Consider the following 25,641-nt stretch of genomic DNA (forward strand, 5'->3'; position numbering starts at 1 on the left):
CTTCTATTGTTTCATTATTAAGCATATGCTGGCTTCTGACTTGATGTGTATATGTTTCTATGTATATGAATAAAAGTATGAATACACACATACACTATCATGTTAAGAAGGTAATTACCTACTTTAAGAACTTTTTTCAATGCTAGGAATGAATGAATGTTAAATTTTACTAAATATTTTTTTGCAGCATTTATCTTTCTCTAATATGGTAAAATGAATTAACAGATTGCCTAATTTTGAATCATCTTCATATTTCTGATATGAACCCCTCTTGGACACAATATAGTATTTCTTTAATGTGCTCCCAAACACTATGTGCTAATATTTTACTTAAAAGTGTTATCAATATATTCATAAGTAAAGTTATTCTACATGGAATTTCAAGAAATAACTGGGAGAGATCCCATATGACCTTCACCCAGTTTCACCTAATGGTAGTATTTTGTATAACTATAGTATAATATCACAAACAAACTGATATCGATACAATCTACCATTATTCAAATTTCCCCAGTTTTACATGCACTAATTAATGTGTATTTAGTTTTATGAAATTTTATCATAGTGTGTAGATTACTGTGACCAGTAGTCAAGATACAGAACAGTTTCATCACAAGGATCTTTCCTACTACTCATTTTAGCAACAGCCACCTCCTTCCTTCCCCTCAAACCTTTGCTAACCACTCATCTGTTGTTATCTATCTCTATTAATTTTATCATTTCAAGAATGTTACAGAAATGGAAGATTATACTATTAATGAATCAAATTTAAAAACTTCCAACATGAATCTTCAAGGCATTCTATAAAGTGATTCCTCAATTCTGTTACCTTTGTTATGTCATCTCCCTAACTGAAATATCTTCTGCCTCTGTATGTCATCTGTTTTCACATTCACATTTAAAACTTTAGTCAAAATTTACTGCCCTCCAGAAGCCATCCAGAGTCACCTTCACTAACTTCCAATTCCTTCAGTATACTATCCAACTAAACATGATGGACAAATGAGATACTCTATAAAATCCAATTTTCTAGTCACCTGAATATCAGTTTTCAGAAAACTAATTAGTCTATTCTGAATAGAAATCCAGAACACTCTATACACCTGCCTTTCCAAAAGAGAGCAATTTAATATTCTGAATATATTTTACGTCTACTTCATTTTAGCTTTTGTTTCTTATCCTTCACTACACCAAGGTGTTTATTCTCCCTAGACTCAAGTATATATTTTAGCAATAACTTCTCTGTCTCCACCTTTTCAATCCTAAATGGAATAAGAAAAAAATGTAATCTAGTTTATTAAAATTGTATGAACAATTCATTTAGCTAGATTCATAAAAAAAGGCCTGAAGTGCTCTCCTATGTGTAAAGAAACAACTTTTACCATGTGAATATAATATTTATTTCCATTTTGTCTTTTTTGTTTTACTTTCAAAAACAAAGTGGAACAGACAAGCAATCTTAACATACTTTGTTTTGTCTTGTGGGTTTATTGGGAGGGGATAAAGAGAGGCATTGCAAAACTAATGTAAACAGCTATTCACTATAGAACTGTGATAGGTACTTCAGAAGAGGTCCCTTAACTACATAGTAAATAGCCTAATACAGGAGCCAATTTGGGCCCCTACTACTAAAACACAATAAATAATGTTTTTCTGTCATCATCTTGCAAGAAGTTTCTAGTAAAATGACAAAATACACATATTTGGAGAAGGAGTATTAAAAATAACAACTTACTAGCAGAAGCTGACGTCACAATTTCAACAGCTTTGGAAGCATCTGTATCTTTTCTATTTAAAAGAAGAAAAATTTAGCAAATTCTAAGTTCTAAAACATCTAAAGATGTAATTTAAATCTAAAAAAGTTTAAAATAATTCAATTTGAACACTGTCCCATTTAAACTAGAGCCAAAGTAGTAAAACATTAAAAATGCAGTTGTAAAATTGAAAATTTTCAACTCATGTGCACATTCATTCTCACATGAAATTATAGAAATCACTTACTTTAAAGCAGATGTTTTCTTTGAATCTATCTTTTTCTTCACCTCTTTGTTCTATGAAGGAAAAATATTTTGAAGAAAAATTTAATTTTTCTCAGTTCTAAAAAGCTTTAGACTAGAGAAAAGCGTAAGAAAATTTTAAAAAACATTAAAAAATCTTCCTACCCTAAAGTGGAAATGCATATTACCTTTCTCTAATTAGATAGAATAAAAATAATCTCTTCAACCTGTAATCACATATGACATAATTTTACATCCTACCTTTTACCATCTACATCTTCTTATCACTATCTTTTAAAACATTTCAAATAGCACTATGACATTTAAGATGTCTAACTATCATGCTGATCCAATCTACCACCATCTTTTGCTTTGACTACAATAACCTTGTAACAGTCTCTCTGCTTCTGTCCTTGCCTTTTTACCCACCCCCCCCCAAATCTATTCTCAGTATACAGCTTGCCATTCCTAGACTCAAGACCTTTCATCACACTCAGAAGAAAAGCCAATACTTACAACGGCCTGTAAGTTTACACATGTTCCACACACCTGCAAGCCCCAAATCACCACATACCTCTTCATATACTTCTCTACTTTCAACCCCAAGCATCCTTTATCCTCCTCAAACAAGCTGCATATGTGTAGATCTCAAAAGCCATTTGAAGTTGCTGTTCTTTCTATCTGGAATGCTCTCAACCCAGAGACTGGCTTGCTCCCTCACCTTCTTCAGGTGTTTGCTCTTCCTAACTATCTTATTGAAAGTTGCACAGTGCCTCATTCCCCAACAAGAGCACTTCTATTCCCCTTTTCTGTTTTCTCCACAGCGTTTGCTGCTAACAGACATAATATGTGTAAATTCTTAGTTTCCTTGTAGTCTTTCTCTCCCTAACCCTTGAAGTTAACCTCAGTGACAACAGATTCTTATATTAATTACTCTCCCCAATGCCTAAAATCGTGCTTGGCAATTAGTGAAAATGCAGTAAATATATGTTAAAATTGACCTGAACTTCATTTCTTTTGCACTATATGGGATTTTATGTCAATCACCTCCCTCAACCCAATGAGTTTCAGGGGTGGGCAACTTTTTGACTTGAGGGCCACAATAGGTTCTTAAACTGGACCAGAGGGCCGGAACAAAAGCATGGATGGAGTGTTTGTGTGAACTAATATAAATTCAAAGTAAAGGAGCGGAGGGGAGAGCAAGAGAACCGGATAGAACAGCCGGATCTGGCCCGCGGGTCATAGTTTGCCCACAGCTGAGTTAGATGATATTCATCCTCCAATTTTTTTATCCTACTAGTGGTTATTTTCCATTTTTAAAGACATTTGAAACTATAGATTTCTTCTGTATAAATTTAAAATTTCAATCCTTACCCTTTAGCTACATACCAATTTTTGATGATATATTTTAATTTTTTTTTGTAATTTTAAGTAACATTTTAGCAATTGTTATTTTATAAATATATGCTTACTTAGATTTTATTGTTTAAATGGTTTCAATGCTCATGACCAATCATTTTATATCACAGTTTCTCTATTTCTTAATGTTCTGCATTTTTATAACAATATTTTAGGAAAGATGTAAAGATGAAATACTTTATGAGCCCATGCATGTCTGAAAATACTGTCCTAGCTCACAATTTAGTATTTGACTTGATATAGATGTATTGAACTACAATGAATCAACTTCTTCCCATTCAACCTTGAAAATGTGGTGCTCTGCTACCTAAGGCTAGACTCTTCCTTTTTATAGTTATACCATTTCTGGCTGAACCAATATAGGATACCATCCATAAGTATGAAATTTAAGATCTTCACCAGTATTTAAGTGGTGTCCCCTTTCCATAATTCCAGTTAAATGCAGTTTGGATCTCCTATTCACCATGTCTTTTCTCTTCATCATGTTAGGAGTTTTAACCTTCTAAATAGACTAACCTCCAAGAAAGTTGAAAGCACATCTGTTTCGTTCACCACTGCAGCATCTACAGATACCACAATGTCTGACACTTAACAGATGTTTAAAAATAGTTTTTGATTCAAATGAAATTGAACTCTCATCTGAATTGATTGTATCTTTTTGGTTTTATGTCCTGTTACTCACTAGATTTCCCATAATGTTCCCCAGCATTGTTTTTCATTTCCATGAAATCTTGAACCTTATTTAACTGTTCTAGGTTTTGCATGTAATGTTCCCATGAATGTTGCTGAAAACATTAAATTAAAATTTTAAGTCTTGAATTTAGTTCTGTTTGTTTTTGCAGAGGGTTGAGCTGCAGCACTATTTAACAGCTGCAAAGGTTTATTGCTTGTGGGGAAATTGATATTTTTTCTAGATCAAGGGTTCCTGCTTCTTTAAGAAAAATTTTGTAAGTTTGGCCATGTGTCCATTTCTCTGGGAAAAATAGAATGCTTGCTTTCATTATATTATTGATAGTGGTATTAGAGAGAGTAACTAAAAAAAAAAAAAAAGGATAAGAATCACTGTAAAAGATTGATGTTTAGGCTGGCTTGTAATTAAAGAACAAGGTAACTCAGTTTCTGTCACACTGTGTAGACCCATACTTTAATCCTTCAGGTTTAAATACAGGGATGTAGGCCCTAGTTGGTTTGGCTCAGTGGACAGAGCATTTGCCTGGGGACTGAAGGGTCTTGGGTTCTATTCCGGGCAAGGGAACATGCTCAGGTTGCAGGCTCAATCCCCAGTAAGCAGTCGACCAATGATCCTTTCTCCTCGTTGATGTTTCTATCTCTCTCTCTCCCTTTCCCTTCCTCTCTGAAATCAATAAAAATACATTAAAAAAAATAAAAATACAGGGATGTAGGAAATTTTTTACCTTTTCTGTAACATTTCTTTATTGATTCCAAGAAGCAACAAAATGGAGAGCATGTTTTGTGAATCACTGCCAGAGTCAAAGGCAGTCCCAACAAGAAACATCAAATGCAGGCAGAAAAGTTTTTCTTGGTTTTGACTATTCATATCAAAATTATGATCTGACCAAGAAAGCTATAGCACTACTCTTCTTTTTCCTAGTTTGAAATTCCAGCTTCTTTTGGACTTGCTCTGGCAGGAAAACTTGATGTTGTCCCTATGATTTAACAGGCTAAAAAGATTGTCCCCATATACTTCCAATCTGAAGAAGCCATAACCAGAGTTCAGCTGCCGGTCTCCCTCCAGTCAATCCCTAAGCCATCTGATGCTCTATCACAACAAGGAATCTTGAGGTAGCCTTCTAAGGCTCCTTTAACTGAACACCATCCAAATCATATTTAGCTGAAGAGCATCAATGTTTCTGAAAGGTAGATGGCATGTTTTCTAGTTTCCAAGCTTATACTTTCCACTATACATTTTTATGAAAACCAGAATAGTACTAGTAAATACGGTTGGGGTCTTGGACTTATATTGCTTCCTTACCAATCTCATCAAAAAGTCGTCCAAGAAAATATTTTACTCTAAAACCTTAAATGTAGCCTTACTCATCTATTTTCCCAGAATGAACTTTTCAGAATTAAAAAAAAAAAATTGACCTTTCTTCCCAGTTCTCCAGATTTAATGATCAGCTAGGTCTTGCTCATGAACCACTGGTATAATCTGTTTCTCCTTTCTATTCTCAAGGTCTACCTAAAACTGTTCTATTATCACAATAGATTGATGACTACATGAGTTGTCTGGACTTGGGTGATCTTTTCTCTTCTTCCCTTCAATCAATTTGCTAAGCTTTCTTAAGAGTTAATTGCCCCAACTAATTCATTCTTCCAGATGAATCTTTCTAATCCATTTCATTATACCTCTACTCAAATAATGTTTAATTGTCTATAGGATAAAGTTTAAGGTCTTAAAGTATGCATTTAATTCTTGCTTCCCCTTAACCTCCTCTGTAACCAGAGGTGACTATGTGTCACAGTTCTGGTAAATCAAATGTGGGTAAAAGTTGCCCATCGTTCCCAGAAGAAAAAAAAATAAAATCAAAACCCATTTTGCTCTTGATTTTTATTTCTTTCTTCTGCTTAGAAGAAAGAAATTATGCTAGAAGGTACAGCAACCATCTTACAACTGAAAAAAAGTACAAGCTAAAGATGGTGGAGCAGATAAATAAAAAGGCTGGGTTCCTAAAGACAGGAAGCTCCTATACTGGACAGGGACCACCTACCTGCAGATTTCCTGCTACGGGTAAAAAACCTCTTATTTAATAAACCTGGTTGAAAATAAAAAATCCTTTCTCTAATGGCAATTTAAATACTCATAATAAATACAAGGAAATATAAGAAATAAATTTAACATTCCCTCCAAGAAGTACAAGAATGTTATGGGAAAAAAATGGAAAACTTTCAGAAGAGATAAGCCATGTTTTTTAACAGAAATCAGTATTATAAAAACATCAATACAATTTCAATGAGTATTGACTAACCTCCCAATAAAATTTTTCAGAGAACTTAAACTGATTCTAAAACTAATATATACAGGAGTGAATGTTCAGAATTAAGCAAAATAAATTTAAATAAAGAACAAAGAAAAAGGATTCTACTAGAAAAACAGGCAAATATTATAAATTTTATAGTTATAACAAGTGAAATCACACAGCACTGGCACAAAAATAGACTGACATGACAACAGTCTGAAACATATCTATGTATACAAGGTAGTTTATAGACATGAAGTTAGCTTTTCAAATAAACAGGGAAAAACAAATTAGGCACGTGTTAAAAGCGTGGCAGAAAGTCATGCCACAGACAACCAAATCAACTACCCGTAATGTGGCTAATCATTTGCCAAAAACTGTTTAAGAGCGGTGACTCTTGGATTTTTATAGTTGTAGATATGTAGTATTTATTTACGTCAGGGAAACTACTACAGTGTTTTTTCCAACATGTGGCCTTTTCAATAAAATTTGTTGAAAATAACTGAAATAACAACGAAAAATAACCTGTTAATTTAACTCAACTATGGTAGAAATAAAGTTAGGGGCTACTTATGGGCAGAAAGAAGGGTCGTAAGGATTTGCAAGAAGTATGCAAGGGGCTTCCAAGATGTTATCAATATTATGGTTTGTGACCAAGGCAGAGGTTTCACAAATACTTCCTAATTTTGTTAAGTATTTCCTCATAGTCTATTGCTCACCATTTAATACTTTGTATAAGCTATACAGTCATGCACCACATAATGACCAATAACAAATCACATATATGATGATGGTCCCATAAGAAGAACGCCCAAGAAAATTCACAGTGAATGGATTAGCAAAAGCTTTTGCAGATTTCAACAAGCTCCTTAAAAAGTTTGAAAACGTGGACCCTACACTGAAAGGTTTCATGGTACATTATCTTATTACAAGCAAATCTATGATGAAAAAAAGGAAGCAAGCAAACCATCATAGACATATTCCTGAAAAAGAGACACCTCCTCAAGAAGAGCCTCAGGCAGGTCCTTCTGGAGGTATTCTAAAGAAGCTAAGTGTTATTACAGGAGTCCAAAAGTTTAAAATTTTAAAGGTTGTAAAAATGTTACAGTAAAGTTGATTTATTACTGAAGAAAAATATTTTATAGTGTAGCCTGTGCACAGTATTTATAAAGTCTACAATAATGTACAGTAATGTCCTAAGCCTTCACATTCACTCACCACTCAGATTTATCCTGAGCAACTTCCAGTTCTGTAAGTTCCATTTAAGTGCCTTAAACAGATGAACCATTTTTTATCTCTTATACTGAATTTTACTGTACCTTTTTAATATACAGATAAGTTTAGACACACAAATATTTACCACTGTGTTATAATTGCCTGCAGTATTCAGTACAGTAACATGCTGTACAGGTTTGTAGCGCAGGAGCAACAGGCTACCCTATATAGCCTAGATGTGTACTAGTAAGTGCATTGTGGTATTACAACGATGAAATCACCTAGTGACATATTTCTCATAACTTACACCACTCTTTCAGCAAAACATGATTATATATGCACATATTAAAGTTATTGATTTCAGTGTATTTGAATCTATGTGTACAATGTTATGTAAACATCTGCTTTATGCATTTTTCTGTATGTGCCAAACTTACGCAAAAACAAAAAACCTTAAAACTAATACAATAATGAAACTTAAACAATAATGAAACGGGTCTAAATCCAGTTTACCTGTGCTTTTTTCCTTCCTGGAACAGATACTTTCACATTTTTCCCTTTTACCAAAAGAGGTGTTGTTTCAATATACTTCATGACTGCAGTGACTGCCTCCTTAAATTCCATTTTCAAGTAAGCCTAAAAGAATATATGTCATTAGTAAAAAGAATCTAACTTAAAATTCTCTGCATGACTTAATTCTATTTTGTGTAACATAAAACTATGAAATTACCTCAAGTCTTGATTTTACCTCTTCTTTTTTTTTTTTTTTTGCTCAAGTGTAAATTGATCTTTAGGATGTTTTCACACATGAAATGAACTTTTAACCTTATACCATTACAAATGGACCTTTAACCTTATACCATTACAAAAACAAGAAGAGGGAAACAGCCTTCCATTTTAGGCTCATAGAACAATTAGAAATGGGAAGACAGGGGTCAATTAAAAATCAATCATAAGGCAGGATCTGGTCTAGCTGCTTTAAGTCTGACTTTAAAAATCCTCACCCGAGGGTATGTTTAGAGAAAGAAAAGGGAGAGAGAGAAACATGGATTGATTGCTCTCCACACAAGCGCCGACAAGGCATCGAACCCACAATCTAGGTATGTTCCCTGATGGGGAACTGAACCCACCACCTTTTGGTAAACGGGACAATGCTCGAATCAACTGACCCACCTAGCTAGTTTGATGAACTTTATTACGTGAATTAAAGGAATAAAACCCACATATAAAAAATACTTACTGTACAAACAAAGTCATTTGTTTTAGTATAAGCTTACTGGTATGCTAAAACAATGGTTGGCAAACCAAGGCCTGCCAACTATTTTTTGTTTTGTTCTTAAATCCTCACCCAAAGATATGTTTATTGATTTGAGAGAGAGAGAGAGAAGGAGGGAGACACAGAGACAAAGAGAAAAATTGATGTGAGAGAAACATTGATTGGTTGCCTCCTGTTCCTGCCCCAACTGGGGATCAAACCTACAACTTAGGTATGTGCCCTGACTGGAAACTGAACCCACCACCTTATTTTTTGATGTAGGGGACAATGCGCCAACCAACTGTGCTACCTGGCCTGGGCTTGCCACCTGTCTTTTAATTTTTTTTTTAATACAGCCATTCTCATTCATTTATATATTATCTATGACTATTTCTGTACTATAATGGCAGAGTTGAGTAGTTGTAATCCTATGGTATGCAAAGTCTAAAATTTTACTGTCTAGCCCTTTATAGATCAAGTGTGCCAACCTGTCCTAAAGAATATTAAACAGTGTTCTGGGACCTTGTTAATTTGAAAACAGATATTTACATAACTTTCAATTAATAATTTATGTATGTTACTAGAGGCCCAATTTATCTTCTATAATTGAAACTTTGTAGCCTTGAGCGGAGCCAAGCCTCCTGCTTGCTCCGTGGCCACAGCCATTTTTGTTGGGATTTATTTATCTTCTATAATTGAAACTTTGTAGCCTTAAGCGGAGGCCAAGGCAGGCCAGGGCTGCAGAAGCTTGGCTTCCTCCATCGCCGGGGGCAACTCAAGCCTCCTGCTCTCTCCAGCTCAGTGGCTGCAGCCATTTTTGTTGGGATTTATTTATCTTCTATAATTGAAACTTTGTAGCCTTGAGTGGAGGCCTGGGCGCCAGGGTTGCTGGGGAAACCCAAGCCTCCTGCTCGTTCTGTGGCCACAGCCATCTTGGTTGGGTTGATTTGCATACTTTCTCCTGATTCGCTGATGGGTGTGGCTTGTTGGTGTAGCAGAGTGATAGTTAATTTGCATATTACTCTTTCGTTAATTTGCATATTACTCTTTTATTAGATAGGATGTTGTAGTAAAAGTAGCTAAAAGATCAAACAATGATTTTTTTAAAGCAATAACTTTTTATGTATTTTCAGAACAGACTGAATGGCTCACCTCTTTTCTATATGGAACAATTAGTACATCATTAACTTTTCCAAATGGTTGAAATAGTTTTTTAATATCTTCTTCAGTATAGCCATCCTCTGGTAATTCAGATAAAAGAAGAACTGAACCGTAATACAAAGGTTGGTCTTTCCGAGGCTATTTTGGGAATGAAAGAAAATTAAAAATAAGCCAAGTTATGCACAAAGAACAGTAATAATAGTTCCCAATATAAATTCTTCTACCATAAATGTTACTTCTTTAAAGTCTTTTCTAAATATTTTAGCACAAGTAAAAATAATTTTTAATGCTAAAAAACGGTGGTATTTTCCACTCAACAGTGATAATGAGTTTATAGGTAACCAATCACAGATGCTCTTTTCTGTTTAGAAACATTTTATAACAAGCAAGATCTATGAAATGGTCCAAAACTATTAAAATTTTTCTATATGAATCTGCATGGTCCATCACTAATGAAGTGAAATTACAGCTTTGTTCACTGTGTTCTAATAATTGACAGTATCTTAATATTGTCTTAATGTCTTTTTTAAAAATTTATCTTTATTGGTGAAAGTATTACAAGTGTCTCCACTCCCTCCCCCCCCCCCATTACTCTCTCAACTCCAGCATCCCTCCCCAGACCTTCACCACACTATTGTTTGTGTCCATGGGTTATGCATACATGCATATATGTTCTTTGGTTAATATCTTAACATCTTAATAGAGCCCGACTTCAAACAAGGTATGTGCATGACCAGGAATCGAACCTGCCACCTTTTGGTGTACGGAACAATGCTCCAACCAACCAAGCCATGCTGGCCAGGGGAGACACTCTCTATAGCTTACTAACAAAGATAACAAAAATATTAATGCTGCTGCTGATTTCATTCACTTTCCTAATAAGATAGCAAAATTCATCCTGAACTACTTATGTGGCTAGCCAAAAACACCAAACCACCAGAATGTTCTCCTTTAATAGATCAAATGCCAAGCCTCTAAGATTTATAAACTATAAAATTTTGGATTATTGGACTTTTAGTATATTCATAAGAAAAACCAATAAAATATTCCATACCAATAAATTTTAACAAGTCATGATTTCAAACTTTTGGAAAATTAGAATAAAAAAATTCAGACAACTCTGTTTTCTCTGTCATAATAGTGAATGTATGCACACACTTGCACTAACAAATTAAAGAACTACTGACCTTACGCTGGCCAGAAACAGCTTTATCAGACACCTGTTTACATTCTGATAAGGTGGCATCTTCAAGATTCTTTGATTTGTAACGAGTAGAATATCCTCCTAAATTTGAATCATTCTTTGTAGAGCTTACAGATTTAGCTGATGGCTTTGATCCACTTCCAGTTTTAGCCTTTTGTGCTGGTAACTGTCCTTTATCAACTGCTTCAAAATGCTTCTCTTTATTGGATTCTGGCACATGCCCTGATCGTTGTGCTGCATCTTCTAATGCTCTTTTTCTATCTAGTGAAAAGGATATAAATACTACTTTAATTAAAAAGAACTTAAGGTAGAACCATTTCATCACATTATAAAAAAAAAAAAGATTAATCTCTCAACTGCCCAAATATTTATCACATAGAGACACTGTCCGGCCAAACAGGGAGCAGATATACACAAAAAATTCTTAGTCTTTTAATTCTTCACTCAAAAGGCTTTTACATGAACTTCCTTTATTTAGTGAGCTTCTATTACACCAGCGGTCCTCAAACTTTTGTTTTCTGTATGCCTCTACACTCTAAAACATAAGGACTACAAACAGTTTTTGTGTTAGGTTTATCAATAGTTACCATAAAAGAAATTAAAATATTTTTAAAACACTTATTCATTTAATAATAAACTCCTGTGTTAACATAAATAACTAATTTTTATGAAACACTAGAACTGCCAAAACAAAAATTAGTTGAGTAGCACTGTTGTACATTTTCCCAAACACTTTAATGTTGGGCTTAAGAGAAAATACCTAAATTCTCATATCTGCTTTTGCATGCATTCTGCTGGATACATTCTGGTCGAAATATATAAAGAAACTACATGTCACACAGACATGTAATTAGTTGAGAAAGGGAATACTTCGCAGATCTCTGAAAAGACCTCCAGGTATATATATATGTTATATATACGAACTATTTTTGTAAAGATCACTAAACCAATAATTATTAACACCAAGTTAAAACATGAATAATTTCAAAAAGCTTTTAAATTAATTCACAGAAAATCTATAATAATAAAAGGGTAATATGCTAATTAGACCGGATATCATTCCGGATGCCCTTCCTGATGAAGCCAGGGCCTGAGGGAAGCCAGCCTGGGTCCCGGGTGCTGGAGGGAAGCCGATGCCGGCAGCCAAGGGAAGGAAGGCCTACTCTTGCACAAATTTTTATGCAGCAGGCCTCTAGTAAGGCTATAATCAATTACTAAGGCAAGATGTTTGTATATCCTTGGTTTTTAAAATCGATGTTGGGTGGATATATACACTCCTGCACATTTCTTCTAATAGTTAATAAAGGGGAGAAAAATAAACTAGGTTGAGATGTGGGTCAGACTTCATATAGCAATTCTAAAATTTAATAAAATATTTCATTTCTTAAGAAGTTTAAAAAGAGCTAAGGCAAATAGCTCAGATGTCAACTTTTGTTAAAACTTAACAGTACATAAATCACCATTTCAAACTTATTAAAGATATACAAATATAAAAATTCAAACAAATAAAAAACCTAAAAAAAAATAGTCAAAATAAGTAGACTTATTCATGATCATAAGTGTACCTGATGATCTCACTGATCTCCTTGATATCCTTTCAGGGCTAACTGATCGATAGCTTTTTGGACTACCTCTAAATGGATTTCTCATTCGATATGGTGAACGGGACCTGGATCTATATCTAGAAATGAAACGATGGCAAATTCTTGGACTTCGACTTCTTGGTCTATACATATAACGTGTTGGGCTTCGAGATCGATGGAATCTGTGACTTGAGCTTGATCTCCTAGAATGTCTAGGACTGAGAGAATGAGAACGTCTTCTTGGAGTTTCATTTTCTTTTCTATTGCCTTCATTTCTACAAAGCGCAAAAAGAAACACACAAATTCAGCAATTTAATGTAAATTTAAGCTATTTAAATGACAGAAGTATATTCTTAAAAACAGACTACTAATAATACCAAATTCTGATACTGTGTATTTATTACAACGCCACCCTGATTGCCCCCAATTGCCCTCCCCTCCTGGCCTGATCACCCCTAACCGCCTCTACCTCGGCCCCACCACCATGGCTTTGTTCTGAAGGACGTCTGGAAGGTCTCCCAGACTAATTAGCATATTACCTTTTTATTAGTATAGATATGTTCTAAAAGTATTAAGTTATATGAAAAATTTAGGACAAAAAATTTTAGGAAATGATTTATATCAAGAAATGCTTTTCAACTTTTTTTCCTATAAGATTATGCCACTTACAAATACTTCTCTGACTGCTGTATTTGTATATATGCACAACGAATAAGGATCCCCCCCCCCCCAAGGGAATACAAAGCTTAATAAAACCATTCCCATCCTTCAAGGCAATTTATAATCTAAGATTCCACAAGTATAAAGTAATAATAAAAGCATGAAGTATTTTTTAAAAAGACTAAAAAGTAGAAGAGGAGAACTTTAACATTTAAGCTGGGGTAATTAAAACAGGACTCAATTCAAAACAATGCCTTTTAAAAAAAGTACTTGCTTACTTCTAAAAAAATTGTTTCAATAATATCATTGCTAAAAAAATAATTACCTTCCATGGTGATTGTGGGGGTGGGGATGTGGGAGAAGGGTGGAGATGTAAGAGGGCATAGAGGGGATAAACGGCTGTGGAAAATAATAAAATAAATTTTAAAATAAGAATTACCTTCTTGATGGGAGGATCTCAGGATTCCAATCAGGATACCTATTTTGAGAATAAACAATATTAATTAACAATCAAAATAAGACTGTAAGACTCCACTGATCTTTCTCTGCAATTTATTTGTTCAAAGCCTATGTTTACATAGTAATTTACTAGTATATTAAAGCACAAAAATTTTCTTAGGAAGAAAATATTTTGAGTGTGTAATTCAGCAATTTTCAACCGATGCACTGTAAGAATTTTAAAACATGCAGTACCTGACTATTTAGTCAGGAGCACTGATCCCTTAGATTGTCAAATTTTTAAAAATGACAACAGCCAACGCAACAATAGCTGGCTTGTATGAATGAATAAAAATTATATCTATTTTTTTTTTTTTTTGGTCAGACTGGCCAAAAATGATATATTTTTCAGTGTGCTGCAGAATTTTAGTAATTAGTTTATGTGTGCCATGAGATGAAAAAGGTTGAAAATTGCTGGTCTAATCCAATCAAGTATTATATGCAAGTAGACAATTCAGAGAAAATAAACAGAAACACCATACTTTATAAAGACTTCAAAATTTTTAAAAGTTGAACAAGGAGTACACATAAAAGAGGTACAGAAGAGGTCAAGATACAAGCTCATGTAGGGGTTAAAAGAGGGAAGACACTTCACATACTTTGCAGAATTCCAGGGGACACTATTCTACATTGCACCAAGTGGTCCTCAGAGAGATAAACTAATCTGGCTGAAGCATGGAAATGACGAAAAGGAATTATGAAAGGGAAAAACCTGGAAAGGTATCTCAGAGACCAACTGTAAAGGTCCTTGAAATCAGTAAAGAGGGTGCATATAAATAAATACATTTCTAAAGTGAAGAGAATATAGGAATGGTTTCAGAATAATCAGAAACAAATATCTGGAATGTGGGGGGGGGGGGGGGAATGAGGGTTGAGATACTTAGAAATCAGGCATGTAGAAGCTATGCTACAGTACTAAGAGTGAGAAACTAACACAGAATGGGAGGAATCTGTAGGAAAAAAGAGGGTTGAGAACAGAATTTTATGCAAACAAACACTTAAGAGTACAACATACAAAGATAAAACTAATGAAAGAGATTAAGGGGTATTTGCAGAAAGGAAAAGTAGAAGAGTAACATCGTAGAAGCTTAAGAAAAAAACATTTTCTTCCTTAACTTTTCTAGAGAATGTGGACTCTAAAGGTTCATTGGAAATGGTGATTAAAATAAAACATCAGAAACCACCAGTATTCAAGAATATAATTTCAGTAATCAAAAAAAAGAGCCAGATAAGGAAATGGAAGCAGCAGACTCAGCAGTCACCTGGCAGGAAAATGAAGTTAGGTCAAAACCTTAGTAAATGTAAAGCAGGTGTTTTTGTTGTTGCTATTGTTTTTAAATGTGTGTTTTTATTAATTTTAGAGAGAGAGGAAAGGAGAAGGGGAGAGAGACAGAAACATCGATTGGCTGTCTCCTGCACGCCCCCTACCGGGGATCAAGCCCACCACACTGGCCAGGGCTAAAGTAGTTTTTATTTATTGTTAGCAGGTTAACTTGACAGCTATTCTCAACTCCTTTTTACCTTGCCTGCCTCTACTACAAAGGCTAACAAAGCTAAATATTTGTTTTCCCAGCTTCCTTAGAAGATAGCCAGTGGTAGATTCTAACCAATGAGACATAGGTACAAAGCAGACTTCTGAGAAAGCTTTTGCTCCCTTCTTCTTGAAGTACAAATTATGACACACAAAAAAATTAACTTTAAATTCAATGTGTTCATCACCTAGCATCAACAACTGTCAAAACATGGATACTTTTGTTTCCTCTACTCCTACACTTTTTAAAACTTTCGTTACTCTGTACCACCTAAAAAGATCCATTTCTAATTTTGTGGTATAGTGTTTTAATGTAACATCTTTGGAATCAAACAAAGTTGGATCTAAGTGTAGGTGCTGCTATTTAATGGCTGTGTATCTGAAAGCTAGTTACTTAATATGTTTAAGCCTTAGCTATCTTGTATGTACAATGCTGGAAATTATAAGCTAGTTGTCAACACATGCAAGTTACTGGATTTCTAGAGCTTTCCAGTTTATGTTTTCACAGAGCTTGACGCCTATTATTCAAGAGTTGGTAAATAATGTTTAGTCCTTCACTAGGCTGACTGCTAGAATGCATGTTCTTGTCTCTGCTGCCTAGAGCAGAAAGATAAAGCATATAAACTATTCTGCAAGTAGAGTTTGGACTGTCTATGTATTACCTATCTAGTTTAAAATGTGTTTCAGAGGCATAATACTGTTTACATATGCTGTTTAATATACTGGCTAAGAACATGAACCTAAGTAACTGACATTATCTGTGTCAATGTGATGATATAATAAGCATACACATGAAAGTTGTGAGCAAAATGTTCAATCTGAATTTAACAATGAGGAAACAAACAGAAGAAAGTACAGAATGTAGTAAATGCTACAAGACAATTTTCTTGGATGTTTCAAAAGAAGTCAACATCATGAAAATATTGCCAAAAATAAAGACCACAGGGTGGACTGTTCTAGACTAAGAGACTGAAATGCACAAATCTTAATTTGAATACTGAACTGAGAGTGTGGATGGGGGGAGGAGGAGAGAGGCAGGAATAGTTATAAAAGGCATTTGAGAAACAGCTAGAAGACAGATGCTGAATTGAGCAGAGAATTGTCAAATAGTTAAAAAATATATATATAATGATATAAATTAGATATGGCAAAGTTTAATAATTGGTGAATAAAGATATAGAATATATGTTTATTGACTTCAATTTTTTGCAGCTTGGAAATTTTTCAGAATAAAATATTTGGGGGGGCAGGGAGAAGCAAAGATCCATGAACTAGATAGACTAGTTGTGCCAATTATTTGTTGTGTGAGTATGAAATTTACGTCCCTGTGCCTCAATTTCCTCACTGGTAAAATCACAAATAATCATTATACATCTATCTCATAGGGTTGCTTTGAAGTGTAAATAAATTATGTAAAGCACTCAGAATAATGCCCAGCAAATAAGCAAAAAGCTATTATTATTTATTTTTAATATTAAAACTATGATGAACTGTATCTTTTCTCAAGGTAACCAACAATTCTTGTGTCCAGAAAGACCCAATAAAGACACTGAGAATAAGAAAAGAGTAAGAACTTAAATATACATTAGATGAGAAATGACTAAATAGATGAAAGTATATAAACACAATGAAGCTTAAAAAAACAAACACACAAAGAATAGAGTACCATATACTATTTGGCCATGGAAGGATCCCAAATGCCTAATATTATCTGTTAATATTTTGCAGTGGAGAGAAAGCCATGAAGGAATTATTCAAGAACATATAACTTGAAAAAAGGTAAAAATGTAGGATAGAGTATTAAAGTGGCAGGCATAGAAAGCACATGTTTTAATAATATATGTGCACGGCCCTGGCTGGTTTGGCTCAGTGGTAGAGCGTCGGCCCGCGGACCAAAGGGTCTGGGGTTCGATTCCCGGTCAAGGGCACGTACCTCAGTTGCGAGTTCCATCCCCGGCTGAAGTCGGGGCACATGCACGAGGCCAATAGATGTGTCTCTTTCTCGTCGATGTTTCTTTCTCTCTCTCTCTCCCCCCCTCCTCCCTCCCTTCCACTCTGTCTGAAAAATCAATGAAAAAAATATCCTCGGGTGAGGATTATAAACAAACAAACAAACAAATAAAATATGTGCATGGAAAAAGGCTTTATAAATCCATGCCATTTGTTCTGGTAAATTACTGACAGCACATGTAACTAGAATCCTGTTACTGCCATTAATGCCTATCTACAGCAAGTAACCCATTCCTACCTAAATCCCTGCATAAATAACTCATCCCCACCTAATTCTCTCACCTTCATAAAAATTAGACACCCTATTGGGTATCTGTGGGAAAATTTGTGGCTTAGAGATTTTCCATTTACAGTGGCAATAAAGCCTATCAGGTAACAATTATATCTATATGATAACCTATGTCTTTCTGCACAGCATCTATATAAGGAAGCAACTCCAATCTCCATTCTTAGTCTTTATGATTCAAGTAGGGCTTATATCATACATAACACCAGGAGTAGGTATGACAATAACTGAGTTAGAATACCCTGTTCCCAGAATCATTATAATTGGTTCAGAGATGGACAACTAACCCAGAGTAGACCAAAGGAATCAAACTAAAGACTTCTGCAGCAGTTATGAGGAAAGAGGTGTTTACTTTTTTTAAACTCCTGGAATTTGCTAGCTATACAGATCACTTAAGTCCAGAACATGGGGGTCACTTTGCTCTGTGAAGAAAAGAGTGCCTGAGATCTCATAAGGCCAAAGCAAAAGAGAACTGCCAAGAAACCAAAATATTTCTCACACTTTGATTTTTGTTAAGCATCCAATTCAGCTGCTTTGAAACTAGAACCACTCTTTAAGCTTCCCAGTTAAATGAGATACTAAATTATCATACTTTACTAGTAAAAACTACTTTGAGTTAGATTCATCACTTACAACTAGAGTCCTAAATAACCTCAAAGAAAATTGGGATGTTTTCATAAAGAACAACAACAACAACAAAACCCACAAAAAAACAGCTGCCACATATCTATTTGACCAACAACATGTTACTGCAAGTCTAGTGATAAGGAACTTGACATCCAACTGTATCAGTATGTTTAATGATGCTAGGGGGAACATTTAATTTTATGTTACTCCAAGGGACATAAGAAAATACTGTTAAAATCACACTTTCACTGCACAGGTACCCTGTCTTAAAGAAGGAAAAGTTGGAAGAATTAAAGAATCAACTTGAGCCCAGCTGGTATGGCTCAGTGGTTGAGTATCGACCTATGATCCGGAAGGTCATGGTTCAATTTCCAGTCAAGATACATGCTCCTGGGTGCATGCAGGAGGAATCAAATCAATGATTCTCTTTCATCACTGATGTTTCTATCTCTACCTCTCCCTTCCTTTCTGAAATAATAATAATAATAATAATAATAATAATAATAATAATAATAATAATAGAGAGCTATTTTAAAGAATAAATTTGTGGAACCAACACATCTAGCTTATTCATCTCCTACGTAAGGTTTATTCTGAAAACAGGTTCTAAGCCGGAGGAAAGCTTTAGACCTGAAATTAAATACTAGTATTTGGGATGGGTAGTTTTTAGTTATTCATTGTGGTTTATATTTGGAGCAGGGAGGTGGATAGATAGGAGAATGGATGACTATCTACTCAAAAATAGATAAACCTTTTCAAGGAACACAAGCCAGCAAGGAATGAACCAATGATATTAAAATATATACCTGAGATTAAATTAGGAAGAAGTCAGAAGAAATGATCATACTGAATTCCTTTTGGGAAAAAAATTAAATACGCTTCTATAAAATGAACACTTCAAATAGGCAATAGCTTTCTAAAAATATTTTTCTCCAAAGTACCACATGAAAGGTATTAAAGTTATATCTGAGCATTAACTACTTTTATAAATTTGCTACCTATAAAAAAGAAAAAACTGTTCTTACTGTTGACGTAACTGTCGGCAGTTCTCAATATGAGTAGATGTATTTTGATGCTGAATCCAATCCTATTGTAAAAGAAGAAAAGTTCTGAAATTAGAATATTTCTCATGTTGAATTATGAACTAGGCTTTCTGGGTTGATACAGCATACTCCCGCCCCCCCCCCCCCCACACACACCCCACCCCAATTAAACAAATTTAGTTACAGATAGCATTTGGCTACTCAATAAAATCTTTTACAATCAAAAATAAAGGCTTCCAAACAAAGGCAATTAATACCATATCTCATTTATGCCATTTTAAACATTTAAGTATTTTTTAAAAGATCATACCCACGAATACTCATTTTGAAATAAAATATATAAACTTGGAGAAAAATAAATGCATTGAACAGAAATAATTCATCTCAGATACAAAAACAACACACCAGAGAACACCAAAAACCCTATAAATAAAATGGTATCTGACTGAAATGGTATCTTCAAAACACAGGGTGACTTTTACCTCTAAAATTCAAGCTAATAACATTAACAATAAAAAATCATACCTCATAGGCCAGTACCATTCCAGACTATATTGGCAAAGAATAAGATTAGTAAAAATATGAAGAGATGATGATCAAATCTAATTTATTTTTAAGATTTAAGGGAAAAGTAACACCATTTCAAAGACACAGTATCTCTTACACATAGAGCTTTACAATAAACAAAATGCTTTCTTATACATTACTTCCTTTACAAATCTGCCCTAAAATTACATTCTGTACCCATAAATAGCTCCTGGAAGATACATCTGATTAAAAAAAATAAATAAATAAAAAAAAGCAATACAGTTTTCAAAGATACAGTCCTCCAAGTGACAGTTAAAAATAACATATTATTTAGTGTTTTATTGTTTTTCCAGCATTTGGATAGGCGGAAAACTTACCAAACAGTTCTGTATTTGAAAACTTTCCTTGAGAAAAATGTTACTCATTTCCATTTCAAAAACACTTTATTCTGTTATTGCTAAAGATGAACTAGGAATTTCCAGTTAAAACCACAGTTGACACTATTTATAAAATCTGCCTTGTCAAGAACTATCTGAAAATAAGTGAATGCTATTTACAATACTCAACAACAGGTTATGACAAACCCTAAACTATTTCATTAAGCCATGGAACCAATTGTGCATTGCAAAAAAGAAATGTTTGCACATCTTGCTCAGTGATACAAGTAGAAAGCTCGTAGAGATTGGCAATTATCGAGTCTCTAAAACTGCTAAACCCATGTCTTTGACAGTAACTGGACACTGTTTACATCAAACAGACACACTGGCAGTAGTGGATTGGGCATGATTTATTTGGACTATGAAGTGTTTTATATGAATAAGTTGCCAACATTTAAAAATCCAGAGATTTACCCCCAAATCTAGATTCCCAGCTTTTCTTAAATAAATAAATAAGTAAATAAGTAAATAAATAAGGACATAATATTGGACATGTATTCTATATAGCAATTATCAGCTGATGTTGATAGCTGCCCTATTTAAAGCATATTCTCTCCAGTGCTACAAACACATATACACATGCCCCACTGTTTTTTTTTAATAGGTCCACTCACTTGCTGACATTACTTGCTTTAAGCTCAGTAAATATATTTATGCCACCCGTTTTGAGATTTATAGTAACAGTATGAAGATTAAAAGAAGGTCCCAAAGCAGTACTGCCTCTCCAAAGAGTGATAATTACCTAATGAAGCAGGACATGCTACAAGGACTATAGAGTTGAGAGGGCCCAGAATAAAACTGAAAATATCTACCGGTTCAGAGCTCACTCACTATCCTCCAGTTACCTCAAAAATCTCTTGTCAGTAAGTCCTTTCTCAACTGAATTATTTCAGTCAGAAAAACAGCTTTTAAACCAAACACAGCCTTTGGAACCAAGGATAGTAAAACAAACAAACAAACATACCTTCTAAACCCAGGACAGCTCCTCCTCCAACATCTAAATCCCAATTTAGAAATAGAAATACATTTCACGTTATATAGTTGCCTTTTTCAGGCTACATTTTTAAAGACTCCAGAGGCGGGGAGCATCTTGCCAGATGTTACTTAGCAAGAAAATATTTGCTATTGGTAATTAGTATTTATTTGCCACATATTCATGTCATATATATGCACTCATACAAGGCAATAAAATATATCACAGAAACAAGAGAAGTAGTTTGTATAAGTCCATGTTTGTTCACAAATTCCTATCACTTAGTCATCTAGTAGTGAAACATTCATTGATTAGATCTATTATGCTGTTTTGACTGTTAAAAGGTATTTGTCTTAAATAGCAATCAATCTCAGTGAACTCTAGTGATCCCTAAATGATTTCTTTTCCACTCTAAATTTTACTTTTATTATATTAACCCAGTCTTTCACTAGGGAAGCCTCAAATTAGTGCCCTGCTCTATCTCTTCTCATTCCCATTCACACTGCACATGTCAAACAGATTTATCTCCCTAAAATATACTTTTTACATGTCACATATCAAGAACCTTAATTAGCTTTCTAATGCCTCTCACCTTAAGTCTAAACTTCTTAGGCTGGCTTTTCAAGTCCCTTTGTACTTTTATTTGTTGCTCTCATCTGAAATGTAATTCCTCCTCCCCCAGGTACACTGAAGCCTATTCATCATTCAGGACCCATCTTCAACCTATTCCACGAAGTCCTCCCTCCCAGATCATTAAAGTGCAGAAAGATTTAGTGCAGCTATTCACCATCACTCAATTAGTCTTATTTAACTAAACTATACAAGTTTCTTGATGTTCAAGTATATTCATACTTCTTTTTAGTTACATAGTGCTAAATACGTAATAGGAAATTAGATAATGCTGGCCTGAATTGATATAAGCCTGAAATCAAGATAAAAATATGAAGTATCTCTCCCTTAAGCAAATCCAAACAAGATAAAAACCATCACCAAATCATTTGTTGTCCTGTATTACTTTTTAATTCCTGAGGTGAATAATTAGGAGGCAGTGAGATTCTATAAACTGTACCTTTTCTAGTCTACAGAATAAAAATGAAAACTTTTAAGTTCTTTATTTTAAGGAATTTTCTTTGGATTCATCATGACTAACTGAAAGTTCAAAATAAATGGAATACAGAAAGCCTAACACTCAATTCAGTACTTAGGCCAGGAGTACTTACAGATTATAACTAAGTGTTATAAATTATTCTGAGATTTTTCAAGACTCTGCTATCCTCTTTGGCAGGATCAGGCAACTATTATTTTATTAGAACTCAGCAAATCTGGCTAAAATGAGGTAGAATGCTGCTTTCCTTTGCTGGAGTTAACCTTATGACAAAAGCATCAGCTCTAGGTATCAGATTCTTGTTGGCTGAAACCTGATGAGTGGATAATAGACAATAAAAGGGCAGCATTGGAAGGAGAAAAAACAACAAGAGAATATCTATGGATTTTTAAGCCTATTCAAAGTATACAATGCTATGACCTTGAATCAATGCTTATTATCATGAGAAGTACATTTCTTCTTGGCCATTTATGATATAAATTTACAAATCACATCAGTAAATGGAAGAAACAGTGGTTTCCAAATATATATAAGTAAATAAAACATACTTGGAAATTCCTACTCAAATCTACCAATGATTACTAACAATATATTCTACATTACTCCTCAGCACCTCTATAAAACGCTTCCTTCTAACTGTACTAACCATGAGAATACCTAAGGCTTCTTTATTTTAAAAATATTTTTCTCTAAATTTTTATCATTTTACATTCTATTTGCTGAACCCACAACTGGTCTCCAAATAACTCGTCGACTCAGTTTTTGCTATGATTAAGTTATTTTAGGAAGCTCCTTCTCATGAAACACTGAAAATCCTAGTCCAGAGAGTCAGAAAATGATTAAATTGACATTAACTGTCTTTAGCCCAAGACACGTAGATACATGCAAGGCTACAACATACTGTCTCTTCAAAGTGTATAGTACAAATGCTTTATTCCAACTTTTTATTTTTATACTAACAGATTCTCTATTTAAAGTGACTCATGTGACATTGTCTTATAAGAATACAGTTTATGTTATATAAATTTTATGCTGCATAAATTTCTGGGATAACTAATCAAAAGTTCAAAATAAATGGACGAACCATGTGGTGTGCCCAGTCACAGGAATACAGAAAGCCTAACACTCAACTCAGTACTTAGGCCAGGACTACTTAGATTACAACTAAGTGTTGATGTTGCAATCAAAATTAACTCCTGCCATTTCCATAATGCCTAGTTAACACCAATGTACTTGAGAATAGCGGAAACTTGGGCGCTGTGTATCATTATACAGTGATGTTTAAAAACACTCACCTTCAAATGACTACATTCTACGTTACAGAGAGAACAGAAATGTGGAAATATTCTTGGAGATGCTGCATAATAGTCATTCATCATAGAAGGTGTTGGGAGTCTCTTCATCTTTTGGACATCAGCATGGGAAAGCTTGGGGAGCCAGGACGCTTTCACAATCCCAAAGGGAGACTGAATGGGGATGTCAGCCTCCGACTGATAATTCTTTTTATTTCCTCCTGGTCTGTGGACATTAGATGAATTAATCACAGGCTCACGTGGGATCCGCTCTTGCTGGCTTACAGCTGAAATTAATTCCGATGAAAAAGGTTGCTGGTTCAGAGATGGTGGAATCAGAGACCGACTCATTGCCTGGTTAACTGTTTGGCTAATGGACTGGCTGACACATTTTACAGGTTCAAGGACTGGCTGTCTTCCTGAAATGTGTAAGCTTGGCATCTTAGTTCCACTCTCAACTGGGAAAAAAGACTGATTATTGGAGGACTCACTGGGGAAGTCCATCTGTCGAAACACATCTTCAACAGGAAACATAGAATTACAAATCACATTTGGTGCAGGAACAGATGCAGAAATGCTTTGCTGTGACCGAAAATCATTCTTGACCTCATCAGTTGGAATTTCAGGATCATAAATACGTACTTCAAGTGGATCTTCTGTATAGCCATATTTGCTTGCATGCCCATAATCAATCACATTACTTGAAACTGCCTCACTACCAAGTGTTTCTTTATTTCTGCTCTGAGAAGGTAAGTTAGGTAATCGGCGCCCCATTTTTCGCATTCTTATATCCCTCAGAATTAATGGCATATTTTCAGGAGTTAGCTGTTCATCAGGATAGCGACTGAGTTCTTCTAAATCTTCATTAGATAATCCAAAACTTGCTAAGATACTTGAGGCACTCTCTTTTGTATAACGGCTCTGCACTTTAGGACTCTGCTCTGTAACCTGTGTTAGAGGACTCTGTTTCACTCCCACTGATGCAGGTATCTGAGACTCATCATCCCACCGGCTACCATGAGGTTTCTCTTTCTTTTGTTGTGCTTCATGAAAATCCAATTTTTCTTTGGTCAATCTTGGATCAGTTCGGTGCTGAGTTACCTGAACATTCATTCTCTGTGGTCCCATGTTCTGATAAGATTCATGGCCAGCAAATCTGGGTGGAATTCCACGGGCTCTCCCTGCTGGGTAAAATCTTGGAAGACCCATAGCTCCAGGCCTCATAAATGGTCCTGGAGGCCTCATCCCAGGAGGGTTAGGTGCTCGTGGCCTCTGAAGTGGAAAGTTTCCTCGAGGATTAAACCTGGGTCTCGACATGGCTATTTTCGAGAAAGCCTGATTTAATAAAGTATAAGGTGTTGTTGAACTATGTGAGGCAACGGCATTCAGCTGCTGAAGCGCCAATTGAGTCTTAATCTGAGCAAAGTGCAAAGGAGATGGGCCCAACAGAAGTGGGTTTGCAATGCCCAGGTTCAAGGAATTCACAAGTGGTGCGAAATTTTCCAAGAATAACACAAAGCTGAAAGTTAAAACACAAATATTAGATCATTTTAACTCAAACTACTTCATGAAGTGGGTCTACAGCCAGTGTAAAACATTTTGAAACAAAGCCATGAAAGGATTCTGCATTTCATACAGGTTGAGATTAAGTGCTTACAAGGATTTTAAACTTTCCCAAAAACTTTCTCTTCTTCTTCCCAAATGCAGAACACAAACCCAAACAAACCTCAAGCCAGAGGTTCATGCATACTGTTACAATGGGTGCTGTCCTAGGTGCTGAGCGATAATTACAACTCCTAAATAATCTTGAAAAATAGGATTATTTCATGCTTTAATACG

The 25,641-nt window shown here is 34.8% G+C and overlaps 1 protein-coding gene across 8 annotated transcripts in view; it reads right to left on the reverse strand.

Annotated features, from left to right (window-relative positions):
- ZNF638 (zinc finger protein 638) overlaps positions 1-25,641 on the reverse strand; it is a 114,449-nt gene that overhangs the window by 37,186 nt on the left and 51,622 nt on the right. For 4 of the 8 annotated variants that reach the window (XM_080685775.1, XM_080685777.1, XM_080685776.1 and 1 more), the window contains exons 2-9: positions 19,450-19,511; positions 13,912-13,950; positions 12,795-13,087; positions 11,213-11,490; positions 10,017-10,163; positions 8,123-8,245; positions 2,002-2,051; positions 1,736-1,788 (exon numbers count right to left, since the gene is read on the reverse strand). In XM_080685775.1, coding sequence (XP_080541901.1) covers positions 1,736-1,788; positions 2,002-2,051; positions 8,123-8,245; positions 10,017-10,163; positions 11,213-11,490; positions 12,795-12,963 — 820 coding nt within the window. In that variant the 5' untranslated portion in view covers positions 12,964-13,087; positions 13,912-13,950; positions 19,450-19,511. Of the gene's footprint in view, positions 1-1,735; positions 1,789-2,001; positions 2,052-8,122; positions 8,246-10,016; positions 10,164-11,212; positions 11,491-12,794; positions 13,088-13,911; positions 13,951-17,434; positions 17,561-19,449; positions 19,512-23,805; positions 25,322-25,641 lie in introns of all 8 variants that reach the window. The other 4 variants (XM_080685772.1, XM_080685774.1, XM_080685773.1 and 1 more) reach the window with 2 other exon arrangements.

The sequence above is a fragment of the Plecotus auritus genome (genome assembly GCF_963455305.1).
Source record: "Plecotus auritus genome assembly, chromosome: 8".
Taxonomy (NCBI): Eukaryota; Metazoa; Chordata; class Mammalia; order Chiroptera; family Vespertilionidae; genus Plecotus; species Plecotus auritus.